Below are 17,729 nucleotides of genomic sequence, written 5' to 3'. Positions count from 1 at the left end.
CACTATAATTTATCAAGCTTTGTAACAAAGTTGTATTTTAGTAAAAAAAATATTAAATTTCGAGCAGACTAAAGACACATCCTACCTCATTGAAATATTAGTTCAAAAGAAAGAAATGGTGCCGAGCCCATTTAAATGGCTGAGAATGCCACTAGGGGGACATTCTGAGCTCCTGATTGGTTATTCATGTCATATATAGAAGTGTATATAAGGAAGCGTTTCCAAAAATGGAAAGAAGTGGGCAGGGTGATACCAAAGTTACCGACGTAAATTCTTGAAATAGTAGCTCAATAAAATTTTGAATGCAAGTCAACAAACCCATGACCCATCTCAAAAGAGTTAAGAAGCTATCAACAGACTACAAGAAGAACAGAACTATGCTGTGTTTTAAATGTTGAAGTCTATATATCTTGTAGAATGATGGAACTTTTATCTTTTTTTATACAATCTTCAATTGAAAGAATACAAGCCTACCTTTCAAATATTTCATAGGCTATTAATTGTTTTTAAAGTATCCACTTATAAGAATGAACTAAGTTAAATAAACAATTCAGTTATAACATGATAATATTATGATAATGAATCATTCAAAACACAGTCTGTGCATGAAAGCTATTGATATCATGTTTTTAAATACATATTTTTGTATTTTTTCAAAGATATTATGATTTTAGTACCCTTTATCCTACTGAGTCAATCTACTTAATATGACTCTTCATGGCATCTTTCTACAATGGTAAGTATAAAGCAAAACAGCATCATTAAAGAACTAGCAGAAACCTGCAAAACACTTGCACTCAAATTAATATCTTGGTTGCAACAGTACTTCTTTAAGTACAGAATTTTTAGACAAATACAAAAGAAATCTAATCACAGACATCGAAATCTACAAGTCCATTTTTTTATAGGACTAACATTAGTTAAGCCTTTATTAAGTACACCTATATTCAATAAAGAGATAAATTAACACTGTAGCTTGTGTATGTTTTTTTTGCTTTAGTTTAGTAAGGCCTAAGCTTTATCACACTTAATAAGTACAATCAATAAATAAACTTATAATGTTATTCTATGATATAATATTAGAACCTTTTAAAAACTTTGTGTTTAATATGTTGTTGTAGTAAGGTGTGTGCACATTTTCAGGACAGACAAACACAGAGTATTATTATAAGAGATATTGTAATATTTCAACATACAAAATACTGGATAAAAAGATTACTGTAAATACAAATTGTTACATACCTCATCACAAGCTCCATAACCTCGTGTAGAAGAGCAGTTGTTGGGACAGATGGCTTCTTCACAGTTGGGACCAACAAAGCCAGGTTTACATTGACATTGACCATCTATACAAGTACGGTGAGGATCTCTGCAAAAATCTGGACACTCCACACGATGATAAGTAGCATTAAATCCTTGTGATGCATCAATGTGCTGGTAGAAAACAGTAAGGTATCCTGAAGTAGCTAAGACCTTGATTGATTGATGCTGTTTTGTTCCACAGAAAGTCCCAAGTTCCCGTCTCAGACGATTTGGGTGAAGAAACTTGGGTAGCCCATCATAAACGTAAATATGATTTTGATAACAAGAAATCTGTATATCTGATTCAATTGTCAAAAGAATTCCAGCACTGGAATTGAAAAAAGATAAATATAATACCAAAAATAATAACAATCAGAAACACTCAGTATAAGTTTTCAGTATGAATCACATTGATTTTTAATAATTAATTTATGATTGTTAAATACCTACTACCATTAAGAAAAAAGAATTTCAATTTGTTTTTGTTTTATAAGTAACATATTAACAAATTAGTAATAAGTATGATAAAAAAAAGTATCAAACCTCCAATTTACCACAATCATCTCTGCTAGAAAATATTTAATTTATCACTTCCACATATCATAACTAGCATACACACTATAGACATGTTATAGCAGCTTCTACTGGACACAATACATTCTAAGTATTTCTAGACTTATGCATAAATATTAGAAGTACTTGCTTTTCAACTTTCTTATTCAAATTATGCACCTAAACATTTTCACTTTTTGTTTGTCTTAAAAAGATAAAAAAAATATTTTATTTACACATTTTTAAGATTCTTTGCTAATACTCATCTCTAAGTTTTTACTGAAGTAGCAATTTCTTCCTAGTGTTGAATGAAACTGGCTGGCTTTGCTAGTTTCATCTAAGAAGTACATCTTAATTTGTTGTTTGAAACAGTTTCTGTACGATTTATTTTTAAAAGACAGTTTGATTTCTTTATAACAAGTTAACTGAAGAATCTTGAACATGCTATTTTGTGGCAAGAATTTCTCTGATACACAAACTTCTTCCATTGGAAGATGAAACAGTTCTTCTTGAAATAGATTATCACACTCATTTTATACATGTGATAAGACTCACAACTTGTAATACAGAGCAGGTGATGAGTATTTCACTTATTCTTTGACATTAACAGAGTACAGACAATACAGCCTTCTGGTCAGAAAAGACAGGTGATCATTCGTAAACCAATAGTGACTTCATTAGTTTGATAATTTTATACTTATACAAAACAAAAAGAAGAAGAGAAAGTCTAAAAATACTTTTTAAAACAATTCTGTAGAAAGGCTCTACTCAAAGTCATACAACTTTATCTCTTAACCCTTTCAAGACGGGTCATGGGTGAAAGGCCATGTCATCTCGTTTGTTGACTCGCATTCAAAATTTTATTGAACTTCTATTTCATGAATTTATGTCAAGAACTTTGGTATCAAACTGTAGATTATAATTCTTTGGTGAAGCCAAAAGAAAAATCATGTTTCTGAAGTATTTGTCTAATGTTGGACAGTTCTAGTTGAAACAAAGATAGGTTACTGGTGAGATGATGGACTCTTAGATGTTAATATACAATGAACTTATGCATAAAGGTCAATTATTTAACCATTACTTCTTATGGTACAGAAAAATAAGTTAGCTAGGTTAGAGCCTATACTAAAACCTGTTTCAACACCAACAACGTGTTCAAAGATCTATTTATTAAAAATAAATTACGAGTCTATATTATCAAATTCTAGAAAAAAAAACACCCTTCTGTGTTCAAAGGTAAAATCCACATTGCTTTTGGACTACTACTACTACTACTACAGAAAGGATTAGATATAAAAAGTATATTTTGTACTCTTAAAGTTTTTATTGGTTGTGGAAAGTTATCCGAGAATCAAACCTACTTTGACATGTTACTAAAAACTACACATGTAAGCAACAGAACTCATAGTTTTAATTAAAGGAAGTTAGTAGATTTATTAGAAAGATGCTGAATTAGTGAATATGTAAGTAGCTTATGTTGTGTAGGAATTATCAGGCCTGCACTTAAATATTGCTAAAATCCAAGTGTGTACACAACATAAATTATAGTTAGTATGTTATGGCACTAGCAAGTGGATTTCATTTTACAATTACCAACATATTTTATTACTTTCCACTGCTGGTAGGATCCATATATTGCATAGGACTGAATAATTTTATGCTTTTACCTGTTACAACACTCAGAGTAAAGAAATGATTAAAAACATTGAGTGTGATATACATGAGGTACATCACCAGTAAAATGTGGGATTAGCTGCAATATTAGCACTATTTCATTTGTTTGATTCATGTGTTATTAAGGACTGTAACCAACAGTTATGGAGCCACAAGTAACTTGGTGCATAAACAGTTTAGAAAAATGTGTTTAAAAATCAATAAGTTCCACTGGGGTTCCCATCAATAATTCTAATGTTACCAGAACAGTCACTAGATTAGCTAATGAGGAATGAATTCTATTTATATCACCAGTCATACTGATGTTGTTGTGACTAGATATGAAGCATGTAGTGGAAAAAAAAACAACATTAAGATTGCTCATACTTCAAGTTCTCATTACAGCACACAACAACTTGCACTGTTGCAGATGCCTTAATAAAGTATATGCAATTTGAGAAAAAAAAGAACAAAATGACTGAAAATATTTCACTCCAAAATTTTTAATAGGATACCTGACAAACATAGTCAAATTCAACTGAATAATTTTTACCGTTAATCAATTTATATGGCAATGATTATAGTAATAATGATAAAAGCTTATCGAAATGTTGTACATTTGTAATAAAGTTTCTTTCACTATGCATTCAAGTCATCTCCAAACTTTATTTTATAAGTATTTTGTGTATTAACAAGCTGTGCATATCCCACTGGTATGTTTGTATGATATGTACAAAATAACTGGCTCCATTTCTCTTTATGCTTAAATTCTATTAGTTATAAAATTTATGATAATCTTGAAAACGTTTGACTATTTTTTTAAAGATTCATGAAGATAATTTTGCATTGTTAGCCAAGTTTATATTTCTAAGACCAACCTCAACTACTTAAATGGCTGAATCTTGTGAAATATTAAGAGGATTGCATTCAAAGATGTCATTAACAATGAGGGAACCCATCTGCTGATTCATTTTAATTAGCATGGATATTAATTTTCTGATTGAGTCATTTATAACATTATAAAATTCTAGTCACTTTGATACATAGAATTGAATTCAATAATTTATATAGAAGGTTGAGTATGTATATTTAAACAATTCTAAATATGCAAATAAGCAATTCACATGACAACAACAGCCAATACGAAGTTGTTGTGAACAGAATGTATAAGAGCTACTTTTTGATATTGTTTGGTATTTTGTACGAAGTGTGATATTACCAAAACTGATCACATTTGGGAAACTATGTAACAGCCTTTTCAGACAAAATATTCATACACTCACACCATAAAGATGCATTCAGATCAGGGATTCAGACTTTTCAAGACAAGAACATCCCTTGTTCTTAATGTAATTAGAAACCAGAAAAATATAAATCAACTTAGCACATCAGGATCATCTAGAAAGAAACCTATAACAAGTTCATAATCCAATTGTGATAAGTAAAGAGCAACATCTTGGAAAATGTGAGAATCCACAAACACAAAAGTCACTGGCAAAAGCTGTCTACATATCCCAGGAAACAGCATGTAACACAATCAAATAGGATCTCCTACTGGAAAGTACCACAATTCAAGTATACACGAGTTTGCTTTTATGGCGTATTCAGGAAAGGAAGACTAATTGTATAGAATTAATATGAAAGGTACCTAGCCAGTGGAAGAATGGCAGAACATGTGACACTCAATGAAGCATATGTTATCTTTATACCTATATTCTAGGTATCCCCTTTTCTCTAATATATTTACCACTCCCCCAAGAAGTATGAAATTTAATTTAAGCTACTCATTATAATATTGTCATCACTCTGGCAAAGCATAATTATTATAGCCATCACTCTTATTTGGTTACATAACCATAAAATAGGAAATCAGACCCCTCTTACTATACCCTCTCTTTCACAAATTGTTAATACTTCTCACTGACATTTAATACAGTATTATTTATAACCAATAGAAAACCAGAGTTTTAACCCATCAAATGACATATTACATAACGTTGTTTTTTGTACATAGAACTGTTTATTTCACTTCCAGTTCAAACTTCATTCCCACGGGAAACACATCAACAAGCCTAGCTGAATTTTTAATGGTTCTTGTTGCAGTTAGAAAGCCAGAAAAATTGTGATAGTTATAGAACATTGTCTGCTTTTTGTGTATTATTATTCTGTGTTCTTTGGTGCATTATTTAATTAAATAAAAAGGTATTTGGTGTAGTAGTACCATTAGTATAAAAAAGTAGGGTTAAGTTTCATCGACAGTCGATATCGGAGAAAAAAGAAGACACAGATAATTTCAATATTTCTTGTTCTTAATGTGTATTCTTTATTTGTTATTATAAAAGTAACTAAAATGTACAAATTAGAAACATTTTAGGTTAGATTAAATAAAATAAATAATAATAAAAAGTTTTCACAAGGTATGCTCATGAGCAACTCACAAGTAGCCTGTGTGTTATGTAATTTGATAGGGTAACATGGGCTACTCAATTACATCTTCTCTGCTGGCAATATCAGTTAGACACAGTTCAAAGAGTAATAAAACTATAAAATTTAAGTATAAACAGATGTCTATTGTTATGAATTTAAAGCTATTTAGGGTAAACAAATGTAGTTTCATGTTACAATTTGAAATCATTCAAGAAAAAAAAAAGGATAATTTAGATTTATTTTGAAGTTTAGTATTTTGATAGTTATGAGGTCGGTCAATTTGACCAAATTTATATAAAGTTAGGGTTGATAAAATAACAGATAAATTATAGTTTTATTGAAAAAACAAAAGTTCAAAATTTACTTAGGTTTTAGAGATTATGCAAATGAAATTTAAGATTTTCCAATGAAGAAAAGTTTTTTTAATATTAACATGAAAAATCACTTTGCACTTGGAGGAGTCAACACTTTGACTCCATATATTCATGGAGAAATTTTTAGTGAAAAAACTTCAATAAAATTACTGATTTTGTGTCTACAAATGACTTTTAATGATTACTGAAAGCATGCAAAATTTTATTAAGACACACAAATATTAGATCTTATAGTATGGAAACTCTAAAGGTCAATTTTTATGTCTAATCAACCGAGTCCATAGTGAGAAAGTAAATACATACTCATTAATTTTGCAATGGAAGCATTATTGGTTTTAAACTGAATAAAATAGGAACAATGTTTTAAAAGAGGAGATACTAACCACTATTGGTCATAACAATTTTCACATATGTTATGAATATTCTTATATTACAGGGTTTAATAAAATTAATAACAGAAAATAATAAAATTTTAAATAAAATATGTAACTCCAAACCTTTCTTGAATTTCAAAGACTTGTATAAGATTTTACAAATGATATGCACTAGAACAACTTTTCAAAAAAATAATTACCTCTGTCCATTCTCCTGAAAGGATGATTCTTCAAGTGATGAGTAAACTGTGAATATCCACAGACAATGTCCAACTTCCTTAGTTGACAGGGGAACCCCTAATCCCCCACTTTTTACATCTGTGCTTACACTTCGAGGATTACACCTTCGATAACACTGACCACCATTTCTTAAAAAAAAAACACAGTCATCAATACGAAACAAAAGGATTAACATATCTTCAATACACTTAAAGCTTCAATGACATTTAAATAAAATCTTACTATTTAAATAAAAAAGATACATCACAATTTCACAACTGCAATACCCATAAAACATCAGACCTTTAGTATATTTAAGATATGAAACATAATAATGGTGTAATTAAAACTCTATTATTGACCACAATTCTTCTCTAGTTTTACCTGATAATTTTAAAATACTTTATGCAGCTATTCAGTTAAATACTCTTTCACCATTTGTATCGTGGTAATTTTTATTGATGTGTGAAATTCAGCAAAATGATTTTTTTACATCCCCTCTACTGGTTTAGTTTTTCAACAAATTAAACATTGCCAGAACAAACAAGAACTGAAGATTTCTATGGCATATTTTTTCTTAACTCTTAAGCTTAATTTACATCTTCCTATTTCTCAAAAAATTGCTTCTACATCAATTGAAAAGTATTTAAAGCCTTCATGTACAAAAAAAATACAAACTTATAAAGCAGAGCTTCTAATGTGTAAAGTTTAATCATGTCTGTTGTTTGTTTCTGCCTCAAATAGTTACAAAAAAAAGGCATAATTTTTATTTATTAGTGTAAAAAAAAAAAAAGACTAGTACTACTTTCACTCAATGTTTAGCAGTTATAAAACCCAAACCATAATCATGGTTCAACAATCTTCTAAAAAGACATTCAGGCTTTCTTGTGATTATACTGACCAATGACAAAGAATAACTCTCAAATGTTTTGATAAACAATGGTTTCAAAATAGGTACTTTTCAGCCATCTATTATCAATTTAGGTACCAGCCACAAATAGAGAAGTTCCAAAAAAAATTCTCATAATTCCTTTTCTAATTTCTTTATGTCACCAGAAACAAAGGGAAAAGTGCTGAATGTTATTTATCATTTCAATATTAGGCTCCCTTGACAATTTATTAATTCTTGTAGAGTATGCTAAGTGTTATTTATATGGTGATTACCAATTTGGTGAAGAGAAAAGGCACACTTTTTTAATTTTTCCAGTCTTCAAAATGTAAAAAGGTAAACCTTCATAATTACAGAAATATTAAATGCATTTTGATTATGTTTATTTATAACCACAGATCTCAAAAATAGTACAAGTCTCCAAACAAACACAAGTGTATAATTCACATAATATCCTGTGATCTTTTTCATTAAGTATTATGCTTGTGAAATAAAAAATAATGAAGGAATGTCCAATTACTGTTACATTTGATTTAACCTATTCTTACAATATGTTCATACAACATGCAGAAAAATTAAGATTATTTGAAGGATTTAATCACATTTATATGTAGTACAAATCATTACACAGTATTAAATAAGATTCATGTGTAGTTGACATTGTTACAAAATACTATATATCATTCTGAGAGATAAACTGGTGGCCTCCCACACCCCTCACCTGTTGAGTAACTACTAAAATTAACTAATTATAAATTGAAAGCCCTAAATCAAGATATTTGTTTTAATAGCAATGTCACTGAACATATATAGGTATATAAATAACAAACACAAACAAGTGTCTCAAACATGTAGATTGATCCATTAATATATCTATATTCTTATGACATCATTGGCAATAAATATAACCATATAGAATGCTCATAAAGACAAGCCTTCTGTAAAAGCAGTTCAGTAGTGTATTTTAAGCATTATGAAGTTCATTTTTCAGATATTTGCAGTCATTAGATAAAAAAAAAGTTACTCAAATAGAAATGATTTACAAGTATAATTATTATAGTATCAATTACAATCTTTATACGTATATACACTGCCATTTTATAAAGTAGAACTACAGAGGGAACTACATTTAGCTCACTATGATGGTACGCCAGTACTAAACTGGTAACAGTTTAATCAAATGTATTAAACATAAACTGACATGGAGTTTTCAACCAATATTAAATATAACCATCATTAAACATATGGAAATAATTAGCATATCTATTAGCAATGAAAATTTAAGTAATTAATTTGAAAATGTTCTTATTTTATGAAATAAGCTTATGCCTCTAAAATAGTTATTGCTAACCTAAATGGGTTAGTACTGCCCTCCCCATCTCAGTCATCAATGTTAGATTTCTCATCAAAACTGCATACTTATTACTGTGTACAAACAAAACAACTGACCTTTGTATTGTATAAGTATTGTTACCAGTATTTTGAACATGAACAACACATTATGAAGATGTGGTCTAATTAGCAAGGTCAGAGATCTTAATCCTATGGAGATGGGTACCATTTTCTACGCATGTCACAAGGTTTTACTCAGTTATATTCAAAATTTAGTTAAGCAATTTTACAATAAATGATTGCCAATGAAATTAGAATTACAATTAAATTACAGTTGAAAGTTTTATATTACCTAAGTTTTAATTTCTATATTTCCAAGGAATCTTAAAGAAAAATTCTTAAACTTTAGTTATCTTGTCACATGATGCACAAGTTCACAAAGTCTGAACTTTTCATCTCTGTAACTTGAATACTTCTACATGTTCACTCTACTTCTACGTATAGATAGTAACTAGATTAATTGCTCTGTTTACACATTCTTCTTTCCAGCTCCTTAGTGCATGTTCAGAGAAAGAAGAAGTAAACTTCTTGGAACTCTTGACAGAAGCCTTGCAGTGTTCTAGACAAATAGTCTTGATTTCTCAGCCTATTATATTTCATTGAGCTAGATGTTTATAACCAACAGAAGAGCACATTTCAAAGTACAATTTCCCAACAGTTATTTTACAATTAGCATAAACAATTTCATACAGAACTATTCAAACTGTTCTTAGCATTGTTTCCACTTGTGTCTTAGCTAGCATTTCAGCATTGTTTCTCACCTAGAAACATGTTAGTTAGACAGATGAATTGTATTTAGGTTTAGTCTTATATTTTACTTAATTATGTATTATTTATGTTTTAAGATGCATATTTGAAAGGATAATAATTTTTTAAATAAAAACCATCTTCTCCTCTGTTTACGAGGGTTAGCAAGAGCACCATTCTATAAATGGCTAAAGTTTCTCAGCCCACAACACTGTAATATTGGCCCGGGGATGCACGTAGACATGTGTTGCAATAAAAAATAACAAACTAAAGGACAGGAATGGAAAATAAGACATTAAAAATAAAATTATATGTGAAAATGTAAAGACATGAATTAAGAATATAACCAAAAGAAGATGTTTCAAGATTATTTGATGAAAATGAAAAGGTATGTACATATGTTAATCTTAATCATTTTATTGCACAATATGTTAATGATAATATCTACAGTTAGTTATATGTTTGAGAAAACAGAAAATAAAATATAAACATTTACCTTAAAACAACTTATGCTATTCATTTAGAAGGTTCTAGAAATTATGCAAATTAAATTTGAAAACTATAACATGGAAAAAAGTATTTATACATGAAAATCACCTTGCATTCAAACATTTCAGAGTCTGAGTGCAAATAACTACAATAAATACTTGATAAAAATAGTCTCATTCTTGGTATACAAAATATATGTAATCTTTAATAAAATCTTACCAATTTTTATACAGATATGTTAAGAAAGCTCAGAGTTATCATAAATATAGTTGCACTGTGTATCATTCTCTATATGAGCTATGTTCATTGAGTACTGCACTGTCTCTATAGAGTGAAGGATTCAGATATGGCCATCACTAATTTTGAACTACTGATTAAAGAGTACACAGCCAGTAGGAAACACTTGTCAAAACCTTCATTTTACCTTCTATAAACCAAACACTAGGGTTGCTTTTATAATGCACCCATAGCTGAAAGTACAAAGGTGTACGATAGCATCAAAGGGTAACTGTAGATTTTCTGACTTGCAGCCCAACATGCTAGCTACTTAAATACTTATAAATACTTAACTTCTATGTAATACTTTTCTTTGATTTAGTTACATGATACAAGATCACAAGAGTACAAAACACAAACACTAGTTAATATTACCAAGCATACAAAGCAGTCCACAAGAAATACACAGAAGGTATTTTTAATGCTATGAAAACTACAGCTCAATGCCAAGGATTCAAGTAATGTTACATACCTTTTTTATTTCTTAAATGATTATGTTGCTGAATAAAGTGTTTTCATCAATTAGCCTACTAATATTTCTAGTTGTCTGTGGTTATAAACATAAAAAGATTTAAATTACAAAATTTGTCTGTGGTTATAAACATAATAAGATTTAAATTACAAAATTAACTTCATGGTTTATTAATTGAGAATCACTCATCAAGTGAGAAAAGGTGAATGATGATATAGTTTCGATAACATAAAAAAATCATACAAAGAACTGCTATACTTACATGGGATTACCATAATAACCTGGGGCACACTTCTCACATCTTTTCCCAATGGTATTGTCAACACAAGAGCAAGTTCCTGTTTTATTGTCACATATTCCTTTTTTCACATTACCATGTTTGTTGCAATCACACTTCTTGCATCCAGTTAACATACTGGTTGCATTTCCATAACTTCCAGGACTAAGTAGAAAGATTATATTTTAATACACATATTGTTATTAAAGCACTTATTAGAAAACAATGCATGTTCACATAACAATGATAAAAAAACAACATGAACTCAGTGATATTTAAAATTATTTTTCTTTTTTTTACCATATACTGTGTTGTTCAAATGAAAATCTTATATATATTGTGAATCGTGATGTCTGTTCAAGCATTTGTTTGTCTCCCATTTGAAAAGCTGTGCCTGCAGGCAAAGCTCATTTACTTTGGAAATGATGAGAGAACAGGCATGATTAATGTTGATGCCAAATTTTATTTTGCCAGCAGGATATTCTACACTAAGTTGTTAGGAATTAATCACACTATCATTCAAATTTCAAAATGTGACATAACTTAAAGAATGAAAATGTAGATTTACTGTATGTCACTGTTGAGCAGCTCTTTGCATGACTGAAATGCTCAACAATTACTTTTTGCAGTGGGCGGTATAAGTTGCTCAGAGCTTTGCTTTTGAGTGAAACCAAGAGTGCAACAACACAATTAACTTTTTTAAAGTCCATAACATAATTTAAATGGACAGAATAACTTAAACTTTTCCCATCACTGGAGGGGTAATACAACAATATTAAGCAGCCTAAAGCAAGAACAAAAAATTCAGAATCCATACAAACTTTCAGTATAACATCAATTCACCAAATTCATTTTCTCACACCATATCTAGCCTAGTCACTGTCAAAACTATAAAATAACCAACATTATGTTGATTTTTTAATACTTGTCTAATACTCCATTGTAATTTCAATTTAACCTCTCTACAGGCATCTTTTTCTGCACATGTCACAAGGTTTTAGTGAATTACATTTAAAATATAATTACACTACTTTCTTATCATGGTATACAAATAAATTTGGCATAAAAATATAACTACTAATCCAAATTTCAATAGTATATAAGTTTTAAGTTCTTAATTTTATAAGGCAATATTAAAAAAAATCCCAATTTCCCCTAGTATGAGAACTGATACATTTTCCTTCTAAGTATCCCTCTTCTCTAATTTATTTACCACCACTCCAAGAAGTACAAAATTTAGCATAAATTGCTCAGGCAAAGCATTATTTTTATACCCTTCAATTTGATTTAATTAAAGAGCCATAAACTAAAAAATCAGACCTCTCTTGCCATGCCCACTTGTCACATCTTCTCTTTCACAAATTGTTAATAGTTCTCTCTGATGTTTGATACTATATTATTTGTAACCATCAGAAAGACAAGGTTTTAATGTATCAAGTGATGTATTATATTACATCATTTCCTTCACAAAGAATTGTATATTTCACTTCCAGTTCAAATTTTATTCCCATAGGAAATGCATCAAGAATCTTAGCTGAATTTTTAATGGTTTTTTTGCATAGCTAGAAAAATTATGATACTCATAGGACATTGTCTGCTTTTCACATTTTATTATTCTGTTGTTTTTAGGTACAGTATTTAATTTTTAAAAAATTAAGTGTGGTAATACCATTAGTATAAAAAAGTAGGGTTAAGTGTCATCAATAGTTGACAGCAAAAAAAACAGAGACAGAAGTATGTACTATATTTCTTTTTTTAATGTGGATTCTATATTTATTATTATAAAAGTCACTAAAATGTAGAAATTAGAAACTTTTTTAGGTTAAATTAGGTAAAACAAATAATAAACAATTTTCATGAGGTACACCTGCAAGCAACTCACGAATCACCCCTACAGTACGTAAGTTGAGAGGGTAACATGAACTACTCGTTTGCCAAGTGATTTACAACTTCTGTGGTGGTAATATTAGTTAGACATGGTTCAAAAAGCAACAAAACAATAAAATTTAAGTATAAACAGATGTCTATTGTTAGCAGTTTAAAGCTATTTAGGATAAACAAATGTAGTTTCATGATAGAATTTGAAGTCATTCTAGAAAGAAAAAAAAAAGAGTAATTTAGATTTATTTCGAATTTTCTTTTGGTGGATATGAGGTTGGTCAAATTGACCATATTGACCAACCTCGTATAGAGTTAGGGTAGAGAAAATAATATATAAAATATAAAGTTTTATTGAAAAAATATTTAAAATTTATTTGGGAGGTTTTAGAGGTTATGCAAATGATCTTTGAGATTGTTCAGATAAAGAAAAGTATTTTTAGTCTTAACATGAAAATCACTTTGCACTTGGAGCAGTCAACACTTTGACTCCATATATTCATAGAGAAATTTTTAGTGAAATAATTAAACATTCTGATTTTTTTGTCTACAAATGGCTTAAAGATTACTGAAAGCATGCAAAATTTTGTGAAGATACACAAAACATATTAGTAGTTATAGTATGGAAACTATAAAGGTCAATTTGGGGTCACAAGCTCAGCTGAGCTTGTAGAGAGATATATATAACAACAATAAATGAGAGTACATTAAAAGTAATAATATAATATACTTTGATTTATGGATACAAAGTAAAATTGTTGCTATGCATTGGGGAATGTCACATTAATTTAGTAACTGAAATAACAAAACATTTAAGAATAACATTTAACATCTAATTTCTGGCTTGTTTTATTAAAGCTTCTCTATTCTTTATTGCATCTTTAATTTTTCAGTATTACATGGTATAATTATAACTTTTGTTTAACATTATTCTAACACATGCCTAACTTTGTAATCAAGAAGTTTAATTAGAAAGAAAACACATATGCAAAAATATTAAGGTTAAAATAACAAAAGACAAGAAAAAAAACTTTTATCTTAAACATGTCAATTCTAGTGAATGACTACAAGATTCTGATTAGGCTTGGGACTTTGTTTAAGGTACTGCACCTGCATTTGTCACAGAATTTTCCCTCTGTCAAGTCCCGACATTCATCACAGAGACCAACTCCATGGACACAAGTACTATGGTTATGGCAGCCACAATTAGTATTACAATCACTTCCAGTCCAACCTATTTCACATGTACACTGGTAGTCAAGGACTTCAGAGCAATGACCATGGACACACTCTTCTAAACATCTAAACATTCATGAAAAAGGAGTAAAGTTTTCTGTTTCTTGCAACTCTAAATAACTGAAGAATAATATTTCTGTAAAAAATATAACTAAAATATAGAATATCACATGCGTAAAATTTCTTAAAATTAACGTTTATTGTAACTACTACAGGGTAAAAAAATCAAAGTATTTCCACACAAAAAAATCTATTTCCCAAATATACAGCAAGCACAGAAAATTTTCAAGACTTTGCTAAAGATGATTATGATTTCCATACTAGAATTTAGTGAAGCACAAGTTCCAATAATGGTTTGTACACTTACGTTCTGTTGCAGAATGAAACTCCATCACCTTTGAACCCTTTATTGCAAGTACAGTTATAGGAATCCTTTGTGTCAATACAACTTGCATTCAAGTGACAATCATGAAGACCCAGGCGACACTCGTCGACAAGAGGACAGGTACTATAAGACCACTCAGCAAGCTCCAACTCAGAGATGTTAGTGTGGATGTGCTCTAAAATATTTTCACATTGTCCTGTACATAAACAAAACAAGTTAATCACTATTTATATTCAAACTCACAATGTTAGTCCAAGCAGTATCTAAGCATCTTTGAAAAACTAATAAAAAATAAAGAATGAAGCTCATGCACAACCTTTTTACAAGTTCATTTAGGCCTAGTAAAAAAGTAACAAACAATTTGAGTGCCAGGAAATAGAATAAACATTTCTCCTTGAAAAATTAGTTTTCTTGGTTATATACATGTATATTTATCTTTTCTTTATTACCTCTTTTGGACAATAATAAAACATAAAACTGTTACGTGCATCATTTATAAGTATGAAGATGAATTTAAATCAAACTATCCTTAGTTATACAAGATGCAAGCAACATTTTTCCCTACTAGGTTCTTCATAATGTTATTTTTGTATCAGAACTAATAATAATGTAATACAGCAGAGTAGTTTTCATAAGTTTTTGTTATTAAGACATTCACAGGAAAAATAAATATGCAGGTTTCTGAGATCCTTAATATTATGCATTATCACTGTGGTTAGAAAATAAATGCATAAATTTTATGTATTCCAATAAACAATAAGAAATTACCAATATCTGGTCCACCATAGTCTCCGCTCACACATGCTCCAAGGGTTGGATTACTGACAAGTCCACACCACCCACAACGTAGGTAATTTAAACAGGACCTGCAGTTAGTGTGGCGAGAACAATTTCGACACTGGCCACCAAAGTTCTCCAAACCTCTGTAGTCAAAATATCAACATATTCTATTATCCAGTACAATATAAGCATAAATTAATTTTAAAAGTTCTTGAATTTAAGAAAAAATTCTATATATTTTTTTTGTAGATTGGTTTGTCACAGACTATGAAAAGTTGAAGAAACGATGCATAACTGGAAAACTGTTGCAATTGTTTTCATTACCATATGCTTTTATAAATATGTAGACAAGTTACCTATTACCTTCAGCCCTAGAATCTAATCCAGGAAATACTTTTGATCTGTTTAACTCTATTGCAATGGGCTCATATATTTTACACAATCTCGTAACCACAATGTAATTATGGTGGTATACATACTATGATTCTGAAAGTAATTAATGTATCTTCACAAAATCTGGCAAGCTTTCAGTAAACTCTGAAAGTTTTTTGAAGACAAAAAAAAAATCAGAATTTTTAATTAAGTATTTTTACTAAAACTTTGTTTGTTATTATATGGTGTTAGTGTTGACTACTCTGAGTACAAAGTCAAAGTCATGTTAAAATTAAAAATACTTTTCTTCATCTTAAAATTTTCAAATTTCGTCTGCATAATTCCTAAAACCTCCTAAATAAATATCACATTTTTTTTTTCCAGGAACTTTATATATTATCTGTTATTTTCAATGCTACAACTCTATACAGGGTTTGTTGATTTGACTGACCACTCAACCACCATGAAAAAATTAGGAAATAATTCTAAATTACAGGAAACTACAATTGATTTTCCTAAGTCGTGTTAAAGCTTGCAACAACATACATCTATTTATATTTAATTTAATTCTTTTTTTGCCCTTTGAACCATGTCTAACTAATAATCCTTCCACACATGTTGTTTACTAAATCACTCAGCGAATGTATAGCTAACGTTACCCTATCAAATTATGTAACACATGGGCTACTTGTGAAAATATTTTATTTTTCTATATTTCATGTAACCTAACCTTATTTAACATAATAAATTTCTATTTTTGACATTTAAGTTACTTTTATAATAAAATATAAAGAATATAAATGAAAAACAAGAAATATAGTACTTACTTGGGTCTTTTTTTTTTCGCTGTCGACTGTCAATGAAACTTAACCCTATTTTTTTATACTAATGGTACTACTGTAATAAAGAATGTTTTATTTAATTAAATAATGCATCTAAGAACACAGAATAAGAACAAGTAAAAACCAGAAAATGTCCTATAACTATCATAATTTTTTGGCTTTCTAACTATGTGATAAAAGATGTAAAACATTCAGAAATTGATGTCCTTCCCATGGAAATAAAGTTTGAAATGGAAGGGAAATACACAATTCTCTGTACAGAAAACAACATAATATAATACATCAATTGATAAATTAAACCTTTGGCTTTCTATTGGTTATAAATAATATAGCATTAAATGTCGGAGAAAACTACTAGCAATTTGTGGAAGAGATGAAGTGATGGGTGGGGTCTGATTTTCTAGTTTATGGCTATGAAAACCAAATAAGATTGAAGGCCATAAAAATTATCCTTTGTCTGAGTAATAGCTATATTATAATGAGCAATTTACATAAATTCCATACTTCTCAGAGGAGTGTTAAATAAATCAAAGAAGAGGGAAGATATAGAGAGCAAATGTCACAGTTCTCATACTAGGGGAGATTAAGGATTTTTTTAAAATATTTTCTTATAATATTAAGAACCTAAAAATTAAATAATATTAAAATTTGATTAATTAAGTACATTTTGATGCCAAGTGTATTCATATATATTGATAATAAAGTAGTTTAATTAAATTTTTGAATGTTAACTGTAAAAGGTTGTGACACACGTACTTCGACCTTCCCAATGCAAAAAGAGTTAACTCTTTCA

At 29.3% G+C, this 17,729-nt stretch overlaps 1 protein-coding gene across 1 annotated transcript in view; it reads right to left on the bottom strand.

Annotated features, from left to right (window-relative positions):
* The window catches only part of LOC106462114 (multiple epidermal growth factor-like domains protein 8), a 112,609-nt gene that overhangs the window by 51,262 nt on the left and 43,618 nt on the right, over nucleotides 1–17,729 (bottom strand). The window contains exons 14-19 of the mRNA XM_022389258.1: nucleotides 15,711–15,865; nucleotides 14,925–15,138; nucleotides 14,432–14,623; nucleotides 11,429–11,608; nucleotides 6,883–7,050; nucleotides 1,243–1,630 (exon numbers count right to left, since the gene is read on the bottom strand). Coding sequence (XP_022244966.1) covers nucleotides 1,243–1,630; nucleotides 6,883–7,050; nucleotides 11,429–11,608; nucleotides 14,432–14,623; nucleotides 14,925–15,138; nucleotides 15,711–15,865 — 1,297 coding nt within the window. The remainder of the gene's footprint in view (nucleotides 1–1,242; nucleotides 1,631–6,882; nucleotides 7,051–11,428; nucleotides 11,609–14,431; nucleotides 14,624–14,924; nucleotides 15,139–15,710; nucleotides 15,866–17,729) is intronic.

The sequence above is a fragment of the Limulus polyphemus genome, unplaced genomic scaffold, assembly GCF_000517525.1.
Source record: "Limulus polyphemus unplaced genomic scaffold, Limulus_polyphemus-2.1.2 Scaffold1098, whole genome shotgun sequence".
Classification (NCBI taxonomy): Eukaryota; Metazoa; Arthropoda; class Merostomata; order Xiphosura; family Limulidae; genus Limulus; species Limulus polyphemus.
Note: the sequence above shows the minus strand (reverse complement) of the source record. Positions and strands in the feature narration are given on the sequence as shown.